This window comes from Sylvia atricapilla, chromosome 11 (assembly GCF_009819655.1).
Source record: "Sylvia atricapilla isolate bSylAtr1 chromosome 11, bSylAtr1.pri, whole genome shotgun sequence".
In the NCBI taxonomy this organism is placed as follows: domain Eukaryota; kingdom Metazoa; phylum Chordata; class Aves; order Passeriformes; family Sylviidae; genus Sylvia; species Sylvia atricapilla.
In genome coordinates, this window is record NC_089150.1 from 17,251,905 (window position 1) to 17,274,557 (window position 22,653).

General features: G+C 38.0%; 2 protein-coding genes across 2 annotated transcripts in view; one reads left to right on the top strand and one right to left on the bottom strand.

The window, feature by feature from the left end:
- CENPP (centromere protein P) overlaps nucleotides 1-22,653 on the bottom strand; it is a 112,002-nt gene that overhangs the window by 44,349 nt on the left and 45,000 nt on the right. The gene's annotated exons all lie outside the window — the stretch shown is intronic.
- ASPN (asporin) lies at nucleotides 681-16,123 on the top strand. The gene is made up of 8 exons (XM_066326906.1): nucleotides 681-1,001; nucleotides 6,083-6,350; nucleotides 7,583-7,695; nucleotides 10,061-10,274; nucleotides 10,652-10,762; nucleotides 12,992-13,085; nucleotides 14,181-14,319; nucleotides 14,881-16,123. Exons 2-8 carry the CDS (start codon nucleotides 6,107-6,109, stop codon nucleotides 15,076-15,078), a joined length of 1,113 nt encoding a protein of 370 aa, XP_066183003.1. The 5' UTR covers nucleotides 681-1,001; nucleotides 6,083-6,106; the 3' UTR covers nucleotides 15,079-16,123.

Below are 22,653 nucleotides of genomic sequence, written 5' to 3' on the forward strand. Positions count from 1 at the left end.
ATGTACATGGAACTGGATATAATGGATTGTAAATTTAAAGACACAAAGTGCTTCCCTGACTATGAGACTTGCTTTAGGTAAACTGTATTAATTAAACATTTTTGAAGTTTACATAAACAGAAGCCTATGAAAGGTAAACAAAGAATAACCCAGTTTCTAAATATTGTGATGTGCTCATCAGTACAAACTTCGAAACACGGCACACTCTCAAAGACTTGGTTTTAAACCCAAAACTTCAATTACAGAATACCGCAAATATTGTCTGTGTTAATTAATAGATATGCTTTATTTCCCACACACAAGAGACAGAATTTTGCTATACTGATTAAAAATCTGATCTACAGTTTACATTCCTGAACCATTGTTCTCAGCCAGATTGCTGCCTCCTGAAATCAGAGCTAAAATTTATACACAGCTACACAATCAAGTAGTAATTTTCTAATGTTAGAAAGGTTTGGCAGCCTGCAGGTCACTGCAGGCTACTGACTTATTCTGCCACTGGCTGAAGTTTTATAGTTTTATTCAAAGTCACACTTTTAAGAGAATAATGGCTAGTGAAATCGTAAATAAGTAAAATTCCACAGCAGGAATGACCTGAAATGGACCTCACTGTACTTCCAATGGCCTGATGTCAACTATTATTAAACTACAGGTTTTATAAAGTCTTCCACTAGATGTCTAGAGTTAAGCCAGAAGTTTTGGCTCTAATACAGGCAGTGATGAAAAACATATGAGTGGTAACAAGTCTCCTTAATATCATTCTTCAGTACTAAGATGGGCTAATCTGAAGCAGCTCTTTACTCTGGTATCACCCACGGTGCCAGAAGGATCAAGAAGCTTGGAAGTGGAGTTTTTTCTTTATATATGCTTTTCATTTCACAGAACTCACTTTAACTTTCCTTTTTCCCTTTTTTTTTTTTTTTTTTAATTTGAAATAATTGGACATAAGGACCTTAGGTGGATTATCCCAGTGCTTCCGGAAGAACTTCCAAACCTGCAAGGTATGTCCAGTTTGAATACCTATTCTATACAAATAGCAGCAAAGAGTTCAGGTGGTCAGCCACTACATGCAGATTAATAATATCAGATAATTTAGAATTAGAAATGTCACTTTTTAAATAGAACATGTGAAAATTTACTTGCAGCTGAAATACTTCCGTGTTTACTACATGTGAAATGAAAAACAAATAGAGCTATAGTGAATTATTTAACTATCAAAGACTTGTCAGAAAAATGTTACAATTGACCATAACACTTTTTCTCAGTTATAAACATCTGTGAAAATCTATGCTACAATAACAGCTCTTACAGTTATGACTCAGTGTTAGCTTTCTGTAATTTGGTATTCAGGTAGGTGGGATTTTTAAGAACACATCAGCAAAGTAATTAAAAACAACCCAGGAAAGAATGAATTGCAGATGAGCTACAACCCAAAAATGCTCATAAATCCTTCAGTAACAAGAGTGAAGCAGCTCTCCATGAAAAGCAAATAGCCTGTAAACACGACTTATTTTGTAAACATTCCTCTTAATTATTACTGTTCAACTTCAGTACTGGGCTTTTTCTGACAACAGACATTTCTATAGTAACCTTACTAACAAAAAAACTCCCTCCTGTTTTTCTTCAGCAATTTAAGTAAATCAATGGAGTGGTAAAGAGTTAAACAAACTCCTTTTATTTCTGGAATGGGACAGTGACTAATAGAACCAGAACTATTTTTAAATATAGATTTCAAAACAGTTATGGTCTTGCCTTTCTTTGGACAAAATCTGTGCACAGAGCAATGATTTGTGTTTATGGACACAGGGACTTTTCTTTGCCTCTGCAAAGAAGCAGAGGGTCATTTAAACATTTCCTTTTCAGAAACAATGCCATGGGAAATTTGTCTCTCTACATCACTAACAGAAGAGATTTCTAAATATAATTTAGAGTCTTTTTAAGACTTAAAAACTTTATGTATTAGGTCCTTTAGTATCATAACTGATAAGGCATCCAAGTCCATGTTGCTGGACAGGTTTGCAGCTGCCAAGCAATTCAGAGTTATTTGTTGTTGAGTCTCTGTGCACTCTTCCTATGCTAACAACAAAACTTCTGTTCCCACTGAAAGGGACTTCCTTCCCATAACTGATGTTTAGAATTTTCACATCACAGAAACATGAGAACTTGCCACATAAAATCTTGGGAGTTGTAATCACATTAAATTATACTGTGACATAAGCTGTATTTAATAATTTATAAATTATAGCTGATAGCATAAAAAGTGCCTGTGTTCCGTGTGTTGTTTGGCAATATGAGTTTGGGTATAGATGACTACATTAGTGAGGATAAGTGTGTCCCTAATCACCAGTGCAGTGATTTTTGGACAGTTACACACCACAGAAAAGCACCTTAGAGCATCTCTCCACACTTTCTCACCTCACCTTGGGGTGGTGGATGTCCTAGGGAGAAGATGTTACTCAAAAGCTTTATGTGCTGAAGGCCAAGGAGGACTGAGTAGAGAAGGTACAATGGAGCTTGAATGGAGCTTTGTCAAACTCATTCTCAATGTTCTGGTCTGTTAAAACAAGACTGGACAAAGCCAGGCTTTGTCAGAGTGACAAGCAGCTGCTCAGGGGATTATTTAACAGAGCACTCCAGCCTGTCTAACAGCTTGAATATGTCAGGAATAGCTCCCCCATCGCTCCTCCTTCCTTCTCTTTCCATTTAATGCTCCAGCCCTGTCTACCAGGCTGCTCCAGCCATTCTTTTGCTCTGGTTCTGGCACTCTAAGCTAGTCAGTTTAGTACCAGTTTCTTCACTTGAAAGGAATATGATGGGAATTTTTTGTTGTTCACATTAGTTTTGTGCTGCTGTAGTGAGTTCAACCGGATCAGTGAACAGCCTGAGAGAAGAACTGGCACCTGGGAGCACAGTCAGGCTCAAGTGGCAGCAGGGGACCATTAGCACAGCTGTACCTATACCTTCTGAAAGAGTACTTCATAAATATCTTCATGACAGTATTTTCAGAAAGATCACTAGGATCTTGGATTTTAGGCTTTCTTTTAATTCTTTTCTTCTTGAAGTTTAAGCATGCAGAAAGTTTGTATAAATTCTTTGAGAAGAGCTGCAGAATCAGAGCGTTTTTACAGTCATATCAGCATCTATTTACTGGGAAACTCAAAACCTCAGGCAGGAAAGAACCATCCCCACACCTTCATAAAACTCAGTTCTTTAGGATACATTCTTTGGCATTTCTTTGGTCAGTGTAAACCTGGAGTCAAGCTTGATGATCATTCCTAACTACAAAGCTAATAACAATTTCCTATGGGCAAAATGGGAAGATAAAGCAAGGACTTTTTGCTTTAAAATAAAAACCTTATGTAAGGTTTCCTTACATAAAGGGACTTGTTTTCAAGAGAATTAACTCACAGAACCAATATGTCATCAGTGACACATTTCAACACTATTTTTCTAGAACTTTGTGAGCAACACATTTTCCAAGAGTTCAAATTGGCCGCTACTCCAATCACAGCCTCAATCTTTTGATACTTTGAAATTCTAGTTTTTGGCTATGTGAAAGGAAATATGCAATCTATTTGCTACAGATGCAAGTGTGGGACCAGATTTTTAAGCTGTTTCATAAGAGAATTTCACCAGATCCAAACCAACATTTTAGGAATATACATGCAAGTTTATCTTTTATGTCCAGCGAAACTACAAAGCCAGTGCCTCTCACAAATTGAAGCCAGCAGGGACTTGGAAAGTCCATGTTCCAAGACATCATCACACTTGATATCCTACATATGGAAATATGTCCAGTCTCATCACTTGATAAACCACAGAGGATTTTATCACTTAGGACCTAAACTGCCAGGGAAGAGCAGAGCCTGAGAGAGCCCCTGTGTGACAGCCCAGCCATTAAACCACTTGTCCAAGAACAAGGAGAATTTGGAAGTCTGAAAGGCTTCCAACTCCTCAGCTCCTAACTGATGGCACGACTGAAATAGTGAAGATTTTTGCCTTTTCCTGAAGCTGAAATAGAAGATTGAAAAGGCCAAATATTCCAAAGGTGCACAGCCAGAGATTATGACAATTCTCTCCAAAAAAACCTAACAGAGGTTCCACACCTTCTTCCCAGCACTGTTTATATTCAAAGAGTCTTTCAAGGACAGACATTGTAAGGGATTGCAAGAACAACCACAAAATGCTTTCTAGGAGTATTGCAAGAGAACATTATTTTGAGCACAAAGGAAAATATATGGGAAAAATATATGTGAAGATTCTTTCAAGAGATTGTTACATCAGTAAAGGTACATATCCTACCCGAGTGGGTATGCAACTGAAATACTATGGGAAATGAAATTCAGCTATATATGGTTTACCTACAAGATACAAAGTACTTTGTGATTCTGATTTCAGGCATGTTTTTGGGGGAAAGAAGTTACATTTTCTTTTCAGGTTATCTGAACACCATTAGCTTTCTACTTTTTAAACCCCCCTGAAACAGATGCAGATACAGGAGCAGCAAGATATTTACATTTAATGCTGTTATGAACCCCCTCCAACAAACATCAAAAGGACTTTGCACAGAAAAAAAGTGGTACAAACAAAACCTCATTTTTAATAAGACAAGTCAAAGCCCAGTACAAACCAGAGCACTCCTTTTCCTGCAGTGGAGGACCAATGACCACATGCCTACAATAAAGGCATTTTTCATCTCCAAACAGATCAGCAAGCATTTAATTAGGTGATCAAACAAGAATTGACACCCATTTAGTATTTCATCAAAGAGGCCTATGATTGTCTAAACAGAAACACTTTTATTAAGAGGACATGCACAATAAAATTTCCCGCAGCCTCTCTTGGTTTGTTGAACACATTTTTGGCTCCAAATGACTTTTGGCATTGGCCTTTGGAGAGAAACCATGTTGAGCTGAGGGCTGAATCAACAACATTTTCTTAGTTTGTCGCATTCTGTGGCGATTTTTCTTATCTCCATTTTCCTGTGCACCTAGTTTTGTAGGAGCAAAGGAAAAAAGCCACCAAACAGAAAAGCCCCAACCTGTTTATTGAAAATTCACACACAGAACTACCAGATTTCAGCTTTTCTTCTGGATGTAATTTAAGTTGCTGATTTCCACTGACATGGAGACTTCTAACATGTAAGTCCTTCTCAAAGAAAAGAGCTCCCCTCAAACAGAAGTCAAGAAAGAATTGGGATTGTTCAGCCTGGAGAAGAGATGTTTTGGGGTGACCAAAATGTGGCCTTCCAGTGCCTGAAGGAGCCAACAAGAAAGACAGAGAAGGACTTTTAAAAAGAGCCTGGAATGACAGGACAAGGGAATATTGGGAAGAAACTCCTCCTGGTGAAGGTGGGCACACCCTGGCACAGGGTGCCTGGAGAAGCTGTGGCTGCCCCTGGATCCCTGGAAGTGTCCAAGGCCAGGTTGGATGGGGCTTGGAGCACCTTGGGATGGTGGAAACTCCTTGCCCATGGCAGGAGTTGGCACTGGATGATCTTTAAGGTTGCTTGCAACCCAAAGTGTTCTGGGATTCTACAATTCTGTGAGATGTGTTTGCATGCAGAGATGAACTTTTATCAACAGCAGTAATAAACAAATGACTAGAACATGGGAAAAGCTCTTGTCAGGACTGGAAACTTCAGATTAGACTAGGAAGAGCTTAATTAAAGTGTTTAGGGAGTGAAATACCAAGTGCTTATTAAGTATACTGCTAAGTGCATTTTATGCACTGCTAATCAAGTCCGTTCCAATTTTATAAGCAATGCACATATGCCAATGTATCCCACTAAAATATTTTTTCATTGAGAAGGAGTAAAAGAAATCATATTCCAAGTTCTGGTAAAGTTTCCTACAAAAATTCCACTTCAGAGCTTGAAGCAAATAATGATATTATTTGTAAACGAAACTAAAATACTTTGATATTACATTAATGCTTAATGAATTTAAGATAATATTATGTGTAAATTTATATTATTAATTAATATTTAAAAGATTATATTCTTCATCCTTCATATACTAATTAAACCTCATCATTACTGATTCTGGTGTTTATTTTTTTGTTCATTTGTTCACTTTCCAAGACTGAATATTCTGATTAAGAAGATATGAAAGAATACATGCTCCTTCTCTTCTTGGCTTTGTGCTCTGCCAAATCTCTCACTGGTCCTTCATATTTTACACTCAAGAATATGATGCTCCAAGATATGGAAGATGACGAAGACGACGATGACGACAATTCTCTATTTCCAACCACAGAACCCATTCTACCACTAATTCCTTTTGATCTGTTCCCAACATGCCCCTTTGGATGCCAGTGCTATATGAGAGTTGTCCACTGCTCTGACCTAGGTAAGAACATATTTGTGTCTCTGTTCTCCACTGGATTCTCCTTTGGAGGACTTGTCTTTTAAAGTATGAATTATTATCTGGGCACATAAATGGGATGCAAAAGTGCATTCATTATTAATTGTGCCGATTTGAATTAGTACTCACTGAAGTTTTCCTATGATTCAAGGCAATCAAAGGACTGTGCTCCCACCATGAGCACAGTGACAATGACATTTGTTCTCATCACAGCCCTGTCACCCTCCTAAACTTCATCCTGGACTCCTCATGTCTTAGAAACATTGTCCATACATAAACTGTTGGGTTTTTAAAATCTGTTATTATTAAGGAATCAAAAACTTTTGCTGACAGCAGCAAACAGTGGTTAAGGTATCTGGTCTAGACATTTCAAACTGCTTTACATGAGTTCACACACAGAAAAACCCCACATTAATAGACTTCATATTTAGATAACTGTAATCTATTAATTACAGAATAACTGTTAATAAACTGGACAGCAGTTAGCATTTCATGCATCAGCATTTCCACTCAAAAGAAAGTTACTGTCCCTGTTGAGTCTTTTCTGCTGATTCAGAATCTCAGATGGCCTGAACTGCAGTGGGTTTGAAACTGAACAGCAAACTGAGTTGGGAGATTAATGCTACTGGGACCGATTTATGTTAATGACTTCTGGGAATGGTACTGAAGTGCTGGCAGTGGAGACCCTCCTTTGCCCACACCAAGAACAGATTTCTCAGCCCCACCATGATGTGAATGAACCCTCAGCAGCCACCACAGCACCATGGACAGGACAGAGCAGAGATCCAAAGGAGCACTGAGCACTAAGCAGAGACCCCTGAATCCACAGCCCTGTTCCTCAACAGGGAATCACAACCCTGGATTCCTGAGGGATCCTTTCTCCAGGGACTAAACAGTTGTCCTATAGGAAAATCCGTGCTCTGAGGATTATTTCACAGGTGCACAGAGTCCACAATGAGCAGTCCTGATTTAGGCTTCACAGTCAGAGGCAGAAGCAATTCCTCCCAAAATTATGCACAATGTTTGTAGTACGTTCTTACCTCATTAGTTTTTCCCACTATCAAGAATTCCCTTCTACCCTTTGCTTTACGGCTGTTCATATTTTCTTCCCCACCATATTCATCAACAATCTTATTGTGTTTTGATGTTTAGTAGTCAATTTCTTTGGACTGATATACAGCATATAACGTTTCTGTTTATGTCACATCCTTATGTAGGTTTGACATCAATTCCTCGCAATATCCCACCAGATACTCGTATGATTGACCTTCAAAACAACAAAATCAAAGAGGTCAAGGAAAACGATCTCCAAGGACTCACATCACTTTATGTAAGCTTGCTATTTCCCAAGTTTGAAATATTAGTTAGTAATCTGAAATATTTAGATATTTTAAAAATACAAATAGTATTTCCTTCTCCAATAATAAAGATAAAAATAGTCTAATGCCTGCATATTTGAGTGCTCCCACATAATAAGAAGCAAATACCTTTGAGCCATAAGAACTACTTGCTACAATATCCAGAAAATGTATCATATTCATCTAACCAAAAAGATTCTCAAGATTTTTCAGTTCTTAGCATGCACAGAAACATTCCCTACATTTTAAAGGCTGTAAGGCAAGTGATCCTTTTCATCTGCTTAGCTGGAAAATAGCAGAAAGAATTTATCTCACAGGAGAACAGTGATATTTTCTGAGGGTATTTTCAAAAGAACATACAGCTAACACATATACAGCACTGAAACCAATGCTACAAATCCAACTGATCTGAACAGAAAACAGGGAAACACTAAATTACTGGAAAAGTCAGCAGCTTTACTCCTCATTTGTTACCATGCTCAATTATGCATGAAGAGACAGGCTTTGAAACAAATATCACTGGCAACTGATAAATCTAGATGTTTACAGTCCACAAGAATCCCTTTTTATGATGAAAGGAAATGAGAGTATCAAGAGGACTAGGAAGTAGATTAAATCTCCTTTAGAAAATTTGTTTCTATTGGATGTCACCTGTTGCCCTAGATCCAGCATCCAGATCTTGTAACACTAACAAATACTGACCATTTTAAAATTTTCACTCTAAAACCCAAATCTGTTCTATAACTAATAGAAAATTAATTACATTCTATGCTCCATTAGAAAGACATGACACACAATAAACTAACATAAGGACCATTCCTAACCCATTAAGAAGAAACTCTTCCCTGTGAGGGTGGGCAGGCCCTGGCACAGGGTGCCCAGAGGAGCTGTAGTTGCCCCTAGATCCCTAAAAGTGCCCAAGGCCAGGCTGGATGGGGCTTGGAGCACCCTGAGATGGTGAAGGTGTCCCTGCCCATGGCAGGGGGTGGCACTGGATGATCTTTAAGGTCCCTGCCAACCCAAAAGAATTTTGTGATTCTATAAAACAAATCCTTTCAGTCGTATCTGGCTTCTGAACAAAATCTGAAACTTTACCAGGTTGAAGTGTTTATGAATGAGCTTGTTAATTATTATAGCCTAAGAGAGGACAGAGAAAACAGGAACTATATAAATTCACAGTTGGCAATAAAGCATTTCCTATTCTCCTGTCTCATGCCTGGGCGCAGATTTAGCAGTAAGCAGAGGATAAATGCACAAGCTGTGGTTTATATTCTTTGTAAAAGATCTAAGAGTCTCTTATCTCCCAACAACTGAGAAAGCCACTGGAATTCATCAGCAATCACCACATTAAAGATGAGAGTCACCACTTAATTATGTGACAGCTGAGGACACTGAGCTGCTTTGCTTTTTCTCCTCAGCTCATTTGTGGCAAGGCCAAACAACATTTTCACTGAGAGCAAAGTTTACTTTGTACAACTTGGCTCAGTGTTGGAGTCTGCTTAGCAAAGGCACAGAAGGCAACTTGGATTAGGAAGGAGCATTTCCTGTTTATTTCCTTGAGCTAACCTAATTTTTTTTCTGGGGAAAAAAAAAAAAAATCTTGTTTGATTTACTTTTTCCCCCCCACACACAATCCCTGAGAAGAGATGACTCCAAGAAATAAAAAAGGAACAGAAATGAATAGTTTAAGTATGGAAATGCAGAGATGTGATTTGACATGCAAAATAATTTCAGATGATGTGTATTTTGTTGTCTGTAGTAACTCATCACAAGTTCTCTGATAACATATACCAATGAGGAAAAAGCTGCCCCCAAAAGACTCAGGCACTGTACCAAAGAGAAAGACTGAAATTCAAAAGAGCTGGAAATGACAAATAAAACATAAATTCACATGCCATATCCAGATATTAACATGTAAGAAACTCACATTAAAACCATCACTTTTATTTTGCAGCATTATGTTGAAATAAAAGATGAGATTCTGAGTTTTGAGAATTTGTCTGCATTAAGGAACAATAGCAACAAAGTATATAACCCCCATACAATCCCATAAAATATCTGAATACAAACACTGTTTTGCCAGTTCTCATGATCCACTTGCACTTTGTCAGCTCTTACCTTCTGATTAATGCTCCACCTTTCAGGTTCTTCTTTGTTTTTCACAATCAACTGAAATGCCCAAAGCATCTACAAAGTGCTAAAGTTTGGTAGGATGGAAGAATCAAATATTTTAAATACTTAATTGCTGAATTGCATATCAAATCCATGACTTGAAATTCATTGTCATAACAGTCTTGGATAAAGAAAGCTTTCTATTGCTCTTTCCATCTCTCGTAGGCACTGGCTTTGAACAATAATAAAATATACAAGATCCACCCCAAAGCCTTTCAACCAACAAAGAGGCTGCGACGACTGTATTTGTCCCACAACCAACTGACAGAGATTCCAGTAAATCTACCCAGAACTCTGGCAGAGCTCAGAATTCATGCTAATAAGGTTAAGAAAATCCCCAAGGATATATTTAAGGGAATGAAGTCTCTACATGTTTTAGGTAAGTCTAATTAAGTAGAACAGAAAATATCTTTTCCAAAAATTAAACATATTATACATAATTTCCAGTCAAATGTTTCCCCAAGGCGCAGTTTCCTTTTAAAGAGATATCCATGCTGTGGGAATACCCTCCACCACTTAGTTTCTATGTGAAGTTGGTACAAAGGTCAAGCTTTGGATAATTCTGAAAGCCAAGTAACATAGCCTTAGTTCACTGAGAGCTGTGACACTCCTCAGAACAGACAACGAAAACTAAAATTTAATGAGTGCTTAGAATATCAGAAATCATAAATAAATTTAAATCAGCTCTTTATAACTTAGTCTAACCTACACAAAATTCCTATGCCATAAATGCTTTTCTTTTTCCCCCTTGGGCAGAAATGAGTGCAAATCCTCTTAACAATGATGGAATAGAGCCAGGGGCTTTTGAAGGGGTAAATATCTACCACATACGAATTGCAGAGGCAAAGTTAACTTCAATTCCTAAAGGTAGGTATGCCTTCTCTTTTCTAGTTTACTATATCAGTTTACTTATACACCAAGATACTCCTTAATAAAATGCTTGAGCATCTGAAGGATTATTAAATTCATAGATTGTTTTGTATTCTCATTCCCACCTAACCACCTCCTGCCTTTTCTTTTGGAACTTGGTATTCAATTCTCTCTCCCAGATTTGTTCATGCACAACCACAGAGCACACGGCCTCCCTCTCCCATCTTTTCCCTCCACTCCTCTCACAGAACATCCAGATACTTGTCTCATGAGGAACAATACAAAGAAATTTTTAATTTGATGTCACTTCACATCTTTCACACATCAGCCTCCCAAAAATCCTCACAGAGAAAGGAGAAATTCCTCAATATTTGTTCAGGGTCATAAGGGACGCAGAATTCCCACTTCCTTTATGGATATAAAATTTAACTCCAAAATTTCTAAATTTAATTTTTAATGTTTCAAATCACACTGTGCCTCAAATACAATGTTCAATACAGTTTTGCTAAGTAAAACTTAATTTTAATATTTAATTAAATTCACCATAAAGTACCACAAAATCAAATCACTTTTTCATATACAGAAACCCCAACCTTGCAATTTGGAGGTAAAATTAATTTAAAACACTAATTTGACAAATCACTGACCTCCACACACACAAATGTAGCATAAAGGAGTTCAGTACAACACTCCATCTGCTTTTTCAGCAGGTCAGGGTGGTATTGAACAAAATTCTCATGATTTTCAACCACTCAAAGCTACTAGCCAGGAGAAAAAGGAAGGAAACAAAGCAGAACACTGTGTTCTATGCTTTGGCTCACAGGGAAACTAAATATTGGCCCCTGTGTTTATTTCTGATCATTCAGATAAAGAACTTGTTTCTTATTAATCTTTTCCTGCATGAATATATATGTGTACATATAGATATACAGAAGGATCCCTATAGAAGAAATACTAAAAAAACCCTCAACAATAATCCAAACCAACTCACCCCAATTGTTCAGATAACTTTAAGATCAGAAAACCTGTCTGCCTATGGTAATACTTCCTAAAACGAAAACGCCCCTAAAACAATCTGGTATCAGCTCCTGTCACTTAGCACAAAAAAATCCCCAACATAAAATAACTCCAATATTGTCTTTGTTATAGAGAAACCTCCTATAAAGACCCACAGCATGAGATCCAAAATGTGGTGTCAGATACATAAATAAACCAAACTGATTTCATGGTGAACTCATTCATCACAAATGCAAACTGAGTTTGTGGATGTTTTTCTCTGCAAATACTGCACAAAGGTTTAAAAAAATGTAGTTTATAAAAGGTCTTAAAATGTGCAGTGGACAGGTGGGTGGCCATCCCTCTGGATATTGTCACTCAGGCACCTGGAACTGTGAGCTGGAATGCAAACTGGAACCAAGCCCAAACAAACAAACTTTCTTCCAAGTGGAATAAAGGCAGGCTGGGGAGCAGCCACACCCCTTCAGATCCCAGGGCAGCGGGAGCAGCGCTGTCCCAGCCCCAGAGAGCAGTGGGAATTGCTCGGGTGCCACCTAGACAGAAGATGGGAAAACTGAGCCCAGCAGCAGCAAACTAATTCAGGCTGGGATGAGCTTTCCTCACTCTCACTAAGAGGATGTTGTACAAAGACTCACCACCAGCAGTCTGCATTTGGAAATTTTAGAAAGGCAGGGGAAAATATTCCAGCATGGGAAAGAGCGATCAAATACCACTATTTGTCTTTGAGTACTCCAAAAGCTTTCCTCCCAGTCACATCAGAGCAGCTGTGACAGCACAACTTCTACATCAGGTAGAAAAAAACCCCAGATCTTCCAAAACCTGTCCCTGGTTCCACAGACTTTGACTACAGAGTCTGAGATAAATGCACAAGACACAGGATTAACATCTCTGACAAAGTAACCATGAGAGTTGTTATAAAGGAAGCCAGAAAAACTACCAAATTTTGGAACTCTTACATATCTTAATTAGCATATGCCCTTCCACAGCGTTTGGTTTGGGTTTTTTTTTAGTTATTAGTTTAAACCAAATTATACTAGTGATTTTCCTCACTAACATATGTAATGCCAATTTCTTTGATGCAGACAACCTCCCCAAGATTCTTCACCCAATTCTTAACACAAAGGAAAGAAGCTTTTTTGGGAACATAATAGATGTTCCAATAAAAATAAGTTGATTTGGGTTTTTCATACTGTGCATCTTTTTCATTAGGTTTGCCCTCCAGTCTTCTGGAGCTTCACTTAGATGACAATAAGATCACAGGAATCGAAGTTGAGGATTTTAACCGATACAAAGACCTTCAAAGGTAAAATTCCCAGGCTGAATCCCTTTATTTGTTAAAATGTCATACCCAGCAAGATCTCCTAGTTGATACTTCTCTTGTTAATGGGAGAAAAGAGAATAAAAATTAGAGGTGTTCTAGTAAGAATTGCTCTAAATAAGACCAAACTTTAAAACCTAAACACACCCCCAAACCCCCACATTAGCCTTGTTACATGTTCTGCCAACAATCTGCAACAGAAATGTAGGATAAGAACAAAATATAACCACCCTAAGTTCTTCTAATTATTATAAATTTATACTCAAAAATACAGCAAGTGGTAAAGGAAACAACTTGGTAAGTATTTTCAAATGCAATGAGGTTTAAAGAAAAATGTGTCTTTCTGAGGAATATATCGCTGTCATAGGAGAGAAGGAAGTTCTCTCTGTAAAACTCAATTAAGAACTCTGAAAATATGGCTGAGCAGCACTGAATCTGGTAACAGTAATTACTGAACTGCCTTTAGATACCAAATTCAGTTTCTGAAGAAATCAGGAAAGAATGGAGAAAAAGATGGCAGGATGGGCAGTTCTGAATGACCTATGGCTCCAACATCTGAATCATCTGAGCAAAGGAGGCCGAAGCCTTATAGCAAAAAATATAAGGAAAATCTGGGAATAGGAAAGAAGATAGTCCTGCTTGGTGAAAAAACTTTATATTTTAAAAATAAGCTATAATTAAAAACACTTTTCTAGACAAGACTTGCTAATTGGCTGTTAATTAGAACTTATTACTGTGACTACACCTTGCAGCTGTACTACTTGGTAAAATGAAATTATTTATTTCACAAGCAGCTTGATGTTTATAATTTAAACACTTTCCACTATAATTACAAAAGCTGCATACAAAACTGAACAATTGTTTACATCAGATAACTGATAAGAGCTGTGAGCCAACCTTCCTGAAGTGAAGTTTAAATTATGTTACATCAATGGTGACTTTTTCCTATCCAAGTTAAGATTTCATCATCTTACCCGGTTCTTTTCTCCCCCATGTACAAAAAAACCCCCAAAAAACTCCTTCAATGCCGTTGTGAATCTCAATTAGTTTTTAATTAAGTGTTTCTTGTACGATTTCTAGGCTAGGCCTTGGCAATAATAAAATCAAAGAAGTGGAAAATGGAAGTTTTGCCAACATCCCCAGCATACGTGAAATCCACCTGGAAAAAAACAAGCTGAAGAAGGTTCCTCCTGGATTACCTGAACTGAAATACCTGCAGGTCATACACTGAACTTATTAGACAGCTCTGGGAGTACTGAGTTGTTTGACCTTCCCACTGTCACACTGATTAGGTCACAACCAAAAAGCATAATTAATTGACACATATATTTTGCCATGACTCTCCTAATAGGAGAGCCTGAAATCATAAAAGCTTATTAAAGAAATAAACAAAATCAAACGGCAGGAATACTTCCTAGGAAAGAGAAAAAGGGACAACAAAATGCTACGCTCAAGAAATGTTTCCAGAAAATCAGAACATAATACTGGGTCATTATAATTCTTACTACAAGAGAATATAAAATTGCATTTTAGAACCAAGTTCCCCAATAGAGTCCAATTATTCTAAAAGCACACTGCCAAAATACCATATGACTTTCCTTTGTGGGAGAGACTGCAGCAGGAGAAATGCTGTTGTTAAAGATTTAACACAAATTTTAAGCTCATGTTATCCTTAAGGTCTGCAGAGAAGTGATGTAGAAAACCTCAGTCCCCTACATACTAAGGAATATTTTCCCTATTTTCATTCCATTCCTGTGTGTTTCTGTTCCTTTTGCTGCAGGTCGTCTTCCTTCATTCCAACCACATTGCCAAACTGGGAGTGAACGATTTCTGTCCCACGGGACGAAGGAAGAAGAAAGCTCTGTACAGTGGCATCAGCCTCTTCAACAACCCTGTCAAGTATTGGGAGGTTCAGCCTTCAACTTTCCGGTGCATTTTAGCCAGGAACAGTGTTCAGCTTGGGAATTTCCTCAAGTGAGACCCAAGTTGGTTGTTTCAAAAAGCAACTTTGCGCAAATCAGTTTTACAATACTTGAAATTTGCAGGAAAACGCTGATTTTATGCTATTTAACAGTTTACAAAGTATTTGCTATTTCAGAGGTTATTAATTAGAAACAATATGTTAAGTAGGATCCATTGTATTACTTGACAATGTTCAACCTACATTTGAATAATTTAAACAAAAGTCTTTTCATCTTACAGAATGACTCTTAGAAGTGGAACTGGAAACTGCATTTGATGTTTCCTATTATAGATGTTAAATGCCTTTCTTAAATCACATAGTTTGGACATATCCTTTCTTTCAAACAAATCCTAATAATCACGTGGGCAGTGACTTCTTCCACAGTTAGGAAAAAGAGACCTAGCTCCTATCCCAGAAAGTTTTGTAAGAAAAGTTGCAAAACCAGAAATTACCAGACATCAAGGGAAATCTCTTGTGCCACTTTTGATAACGAGCAAAGACGCAATAAAAAGCTACAGTAATATTGTCACGTAGTTGTCTCTAAGCTAGAATGTATCCTCACAATCTTTTAAGTGAGATAAAGGCAAGTTTCTTATCAAAAACAGACGAAAAGTCTTTAAAAGCTGTTGGTAATTTTTCCTTGTCCCTTTAAGAGGAAAATGTCCTTCAATGTTTTGCTATTGACAAAATTGGGTGCAGTCTGAACATTAAAAGTAGGATTGATCATATGCTTCAAGCTTAATAGCAATGACTATTAAACTCCCTTTAGGCCAGCACAAACATTTTTTCTTTTATCTATAACAACTGTAATCGTGTCTTTCACTTTATTCTTTTCCTCTCCATATTTTGACATCACACGGTTTAAGGATCCCTCCTTAATGGAAGTACCTTACAATTCCAGAAAACAAGCAGCTGGAACTCACCTGTCCTGCCCTTCCTGTGCAGGGCAGCACACAGAACTCTCAATACTGACAGTACTGTATAAAATGGATATTTTAGATATCTGTTTAGGGTATATTTGCTATAGAGATTCAAAATAAATTAAAAAAACCATACAGAATACCTGCATGTGTATACTTTATTACGGGGCAGCTTGTGTCAAAATATTCTAAGATTATAACAAAGCACCTTTGTGACTCTTCTCTAGACACTTTCTCTAGTGCTCTTCTTTCCAAGTCTACAGAGTGTACAGGTCATTTATCACTGCTGGTTTGCACAAAGTTAAAAATCCAAGACTTTGGGAAATGGCACGAACTCGTAGAAGAAAATACTACAAAGAACTCAATCAATCCCCAATCTTCTCAGCCTTCCTAAGTACACTACTCAATAAGCATCAAGTCTAATATCTGAACTCTTCATCTGCTTGGTCTCCTGGCAGTTAATGTTTTGTTAGCACCCCTCTGCTGCTGAGACATACAACTATGTGAAGAGAGAAGGCAAAGCAGGCCAGAGGAGGCTTTTACTGAAGAAAAAGATTTACAAATAGAAATTCCATAACACACTTCAAAGCAGAATAAGAACAAAAGACTAAACAGAACACCAAACTTGAAATCTGTTAATGACTAAGCATCTTTCCATTCTTGGCTTCTGAAGATGTTTCTAAGGAGTGCATTTTCTAGCAAATACCAACATTCCCTCAAGGAGAGACTCCCCTGTCTTGCAGTATCACAAACAACCCATAACCCCATACGATGTTAATAAATACAAGAGATAACAGAAAAATTATTCCATTTCTATGAATCACTGGTTTATATCTTATTTATCACTGGATTCAGAAACACTCCTGCTATACTAGTTACATCATTTCAGCAATGTCAACACCAGCAGAAAAGTTGATTCCAATTCTGTAGCTTAACTGAAAGAACAAACTCACAACGTTGTGTAGTACTATATTCCAATTTAATTCACTGGTAAGGTTTAAAAGGAAACACAACAAGGAAAGCAAACACTTCCTTATCTAATTGGGGTTAATTCAACAGACAACAGGAATTGCATCCTCGTGCTCTCTAAACCTATGAATTCTTTACAGGTACTTGTATAAGAGTTATTATTAAGTATATTATTAAGTATAATTAAGTCTGATATTGAAGTCCCACTATAATGGGAAAGCTTTGTAAAAATACAGTAAAGTCCTAAGAGGCAGAAGACCATATAGTCTTGATCTTATCCTTCCAGAGCCTTAAAAACTCTTGCCTTCTCACTCTTTCCTCTGGCCATGCATCCAGACTGAGAAACTTTTTCCCCAGTCGGTTTAGAAAGGACATTGAGATGCTTGAGGGTCCAGAGGAGGCCATGAGGCTGGTGAGGGGCTGGGAACACAAACCCTGTGTGGAATGACTGAGGGAGCTGGGGGTGTTTATCCTGGAGAAAAGGAGACTCAGAGGTGACCTTGTCACTCCCTACAGCTCTCTGAAAGGTGGCTGTGCTCAGGTGGGGCTGGTCTCTTTGTCCAGGCAGCAACAGACAGAACCAGAGGACACAGCCTTGAGCTGTGCCAAGGGAAGTAGAGGTTGGATACCAGGAAAAGGTTTTTTACAGAAAGGGTAATAAAGTATTGGAATGGTCTGCACAGGGAGGTGGTAGAGTCATCATCCTTGGATGTGTTTAAAAAAAGATTGCATGCGGCACTTGGTTTAGTTGAGATTAGGGTTGAGTTGGACTTTATCATCCTGGAGGCCTCTTCCAACCTAATGATTCTGATTCACCCATGGATGCATAGAACATTCACAGAAGAAACAGCAGCACTACTTTTGAAGAAACTACCTCTACCCTCACCCTTTAAGTCATTGTCAAAACATTTTGATCAACTGCTTAGGTTTGCACCATCCTCTGGGCAAATTCAGCCAGCTTAGAAGTTTAAAAAACTTCATCTGTGATTTAAACTACACTGACAATCTTGAATTACAGCAGGGAAGTATGAAATGGTTAATTTTAAGCATTTTCTATAGATTTTATTTCTAGAGAAAAGCAGTAATTTCCTAGATCACCTCAAACCAATAGGATACCTGTCACTTAAGAGAAAAAAAATATGCTCAATGACCCTCCACTATTTTTAGATCTCATTCTTCAGCTGGCATTTGTGGTAACAATAATTAGTAATTTTCACACCTTGCATCTTTGACATGCTTTAACATAGACCCATGTAGATCTGCCAGTGGCACGCAAACATTATGATATAAAATGCACCTCGCATAGTTTCAGCAATAGTTTCTGAACATGGACAGTAATGCAATTAACAGAATAGTAATTAACTAATAGTAACACACCGATGTTCAGTGATCTTCCCACAGAACAAGACATTTCAGATGAGAAGACGGCAGATGAGAAGAAAATCTGTCTAGAAATCAACTCCACCTTTACATTCTCTACAAATGTTATAGGAAAAGGAAAGAGGAGAAAGAGAAACGTGATATAAACCCTTCAAAGAGTCTTCTCATTACTTACTCCTGGTACAAGTATCTTCATTTCTCTAATAAAAAAAAATTAATATTTATTCCTTCTAAGATTCTCAAACTTTAAAAGGGCTTCTGTCTTCTGAAAATCTGCTAGGTCCCTACACAACAGTTAACGAATTTCACCAGAGGATGGCAGCCTGTTGCTACAAATAAAATGAAAAGTCATTCTAAAGAATAAACAACAAAGACTGTTAGAGCACGAAAGAGCCCAGTAAACGTCACAAACACTGATTAAGCAGAGGGACCTGCCTGAGTACTAAACCACTATTTGAGTGCTGCTAAACCTTGTGTTCTCTGTCCTGCTCTACACCATGAAATTAACAAGGGATGAAATAGTCTCATTTTTCCAAGCCTTCTCCCTGTCTTTTTCCCCAATATCAACCTGCTTATTTCAAACACAGCAATGCAAAGAATATTGCAGCATTAGTAGACAAAGAGCAGCAAACTAAATAAGATACAAAAAGCTTAAAGAATATAAGATACTATTAAATCCTTATTTTACCTTCCACCATCAGCTGTGGCAAATATACACAATGTAAATCAAAACATACCTTCAATAATACATGTTTTCTTTCATATGATCCAGGTGCTTTCTCCTGCTGCTAGACTGACTTAAAGAAGGTGAAGAAGTGTTTATTTTAATTCCTTTTTCCACATTAATAGTGTCTTCCTGCTCTGCCCAGGATGAAACCTGCAGGAATTTAGTGTATCAGACAAACTGGCTAGAAGTGTCTGGAAGGAGAAGAGGATGGATGGACAAAGAGCACAGCTACTTGGATCTCACTGCCTGATCTTAAGCACAAAAAGTTGCGAATTCCTAAAAGCACAATGAAGTTTGGGCTGGACAAGCAGACAGCGAGCTGGACTGAGAATGGGCTGGAAAGCAGCAAGTGCAAAGAGGCCACATAGTGAATTCCAGCTGGAGGTCAGGAATTGCCAGTGTACCCCAGGGGTCAGTGCTGGCTCCAGCTCTGTTCCCATCTTCATCATTGATCTGGATCACCCTCACAAGTTCACTGGTGACTGCTATGTGACTCTCTGGGGTTATGCTGCTGGAGAAATGGCCAACAGGAGCTCGTGCAGTTCAGCCCAGGGACGCCCAAACTCTTGTACCTGGTGAGGGATAACCCCATGTGCTGATGGCTGATCTGGGGAGCAGCTTCGCATGAAAGGATCTGTGAGTCCTGGTGGACAAACTGAACATGAGCCAGCAGTGTGTCCTTGAGGAAGGATGGCTCAGAGTATCCTTGGTTGCTTTAAAGGGATAAGACAACTCTTCATTCCCAGTGTTGCTGTCACTAAGTTATTCCAAGAGCTAAGAAGCTCCAGAAGCCTGGATTCCTATGGATTTGAGCTGTGCAGGTCTGAGGTGCTTCCAGCTGCTCTCTACCTCACACCATGGCACCTCTGTGCTGCCACACAGAGGGGTCTCTTACAGCTCTGTCCTCTCCTGCCTTCCAGCTGCTCCTAAGCAGGATTGGGAACTATCCCTACTCCAGCTGAAGGACTTCTCTGGAACACTTTCCTCTGCCCAGCTGATATTTGTCACAAGTACATAAATATTTCTCTCTAGCCTGTGTCAAAACTGGTTATAATTAGGAATAAGGATTAAAAGATACTGAGTGAAATAAGCGAAAAAGATAAAAGGTTCTTTTCTTTAAAAAAAATCAGAAAGGGAAAGTTAGGCTATTTTAAACATAATGGAAATTTCCAAAATGCTTCATGAGTATCCCATAAGGAATTCCTGCACCTGCATTTCCAAAAAGTGAGTGAAATTACTAAGACCAGAGCAGTTGAAAAATATGAATTAAGATATGCAAGTTTTTAACCTTTCATATCTGTTTGCTAAAGCAGCAAAATACCTCAGCTACCTAAACCAGCTTGTGCATAGAAAATCTGATGAGTTCACTGTTAAGCTATTTTAGAATAATTTAATGTCATTTCAAAAAGCATTTACCCATGTCCTAAAAAGCAAATACTGTTAACTCTTGAAGATATTCATTCCATAGTCATCCATTGTCAGTTAAAATACTGCAGTATTTATCCAGAAAAAACTATGGTACACCACAACAGAAAATAAGTATTAATATTTTAATTTCATTTTGATCAGAATTTAACAGCACCATGATAATAAAAGCAGTACTAAACTAAAAATAATGAAATTGTGTTCCAAAGGCTATTTTTTTTCCTCATTCTCTATGTTTAGAATTTAACATTGCTTCTTGGGCTTGTGTTGGGACTTTTTCCCTCCTTTCTGGGGAGACTAGAGATTTGAGAACAAAGCTGCTAATAGGAAACATACGGAAAAGTCCTGGAGTAAATGAAAATCTGACTCCAATTCCAAATGCCACGTATCACATACCATGGTCTAAATTATCTGCTAAGATAAATGCAAGATTGACCCTCCATACTCAATGAATCATGTGAGATGGAAGACAAGGTTATGGATTAAACCAACAAAAACAAAGACTTGCACGATATTTAAGAGACTTCCAAAACTAATCAATATTTTGAAGCAAGTTGGGAGGTTTCTCAATGAAAGCCAGTAAAAGATCAGCTCAGCAGAACATGCTGCTGACAGCTTTGCTGCAGTTTTTCCTATGAAATATGAACATTCTTACCCAAATGAACAGTCAGGCTCAGGATTTAACCACTGTGCTGCTGTGGTCATAGTGGGAATCCCACACAGCCAGGTTTTCCTAGGCATGAACACTTTCCTGTCTCAAATCCCTGTCCAGGAGAAATGTGACGACGATAAGATTTCTGGCACAGCAGCACTGGGGACTCAGTTTTGATCAAAATCTCACACATTTCCACAGGCAGCCAAGCTTGGCCCAAACTCCCTGTGCAGCAGCAGGGAATTTATCAAGACTGGATGCACCAGAGGAACCACACACAGAAAGCCCCAGAAGTGATTCTCACACCTGGTTCGTTCCACGTGTGGAACACATCACCTGCACAAAGGTTTCTATCAGAATCAGGCAGCAACACTGAAATGATCAGCTTCTCTTCACAATTCCATTTGCAAGAACTATTGCAGAGTTACAGTCCCTGCTAAGAATGGAAAACATCTTGAGCTGACAGGCTGCCAGAGGATGGAAAATTTCCAGAGGGACAAAGAGAGAGCAAGTCTCAGACACAAGCATGGACTTGCCTCTTAATTCCTCAGCCGGTGTTATTTCCAAAAGCTGTTCAGACAAAGATCAATTAAAATATTTTTCTTCCAGAAACACTCTTCACAGAACACCTTAACTCATTTATGGAAAAGGAGACTGGCCTGCTGTTCCAAGAGATGAAAAATTTTGGTCAAATAGTATCTTATTATGCCACCAAGAACATTTAGTCAGCATTATTATCCTTCTGTCAGCTCTATCTTCTTTCTATTCTCCAGGACGAAACAAGGAACAGACTGAATGAGGAAGCCCCAAGTCAGTAAAAAGGGCTCAATTTTTAGCATGAAGAAATCACTTTTTATTAACCTTGCGAGAAGATGCCCAGATTCAGGAAGTGACAGAATAATCTAGTATTCTGTAAGAATAATGAAAGCAACTGTCTGTGCTCATTTCTCCAGCAGCAATATTGTGATGCAGCTTAATTACTACTTGCTTAAGAAAAATATACTGATTAATATCTAAAAATTAATAACTTCAGGAAAGCTTATTTGGCCTTTTGAAGTGCATATTTTTCATTTCTATTTTAAACTAATACAGTCAATTTCTATTTAGATGTTACCGACCTGTAAATTAATATTACTGGCATATTTCCTCAGATACTAGATTTTACAAGGAAAAAGACCTTGGATTTAACTCCATTTAAAAATTACTAACATAGAAGAAAAAAGCCAGGCAACTTTCAGAAATACAGCAAAACTAAATGTCAGTACAAAAGTAGATTATTTTACCCCTATATTCCCTGACTGCATAATGCTTTCTTTAATACCAGCAGAACCATAATGTAATAGGATTAATTTTGAGATTAAATAATCAGGGTACTTTTAGAAGTTATTTTCCATGCAAACACCTACCTAACCTGGGCAGTTAATGATCTCTCTGACAAACTCTGCTCCTGTACAGTGGCCTGTAACTTTGAGATATTTGATATGAAGATAAAATCTATTGTGATGCCATACAGAAGA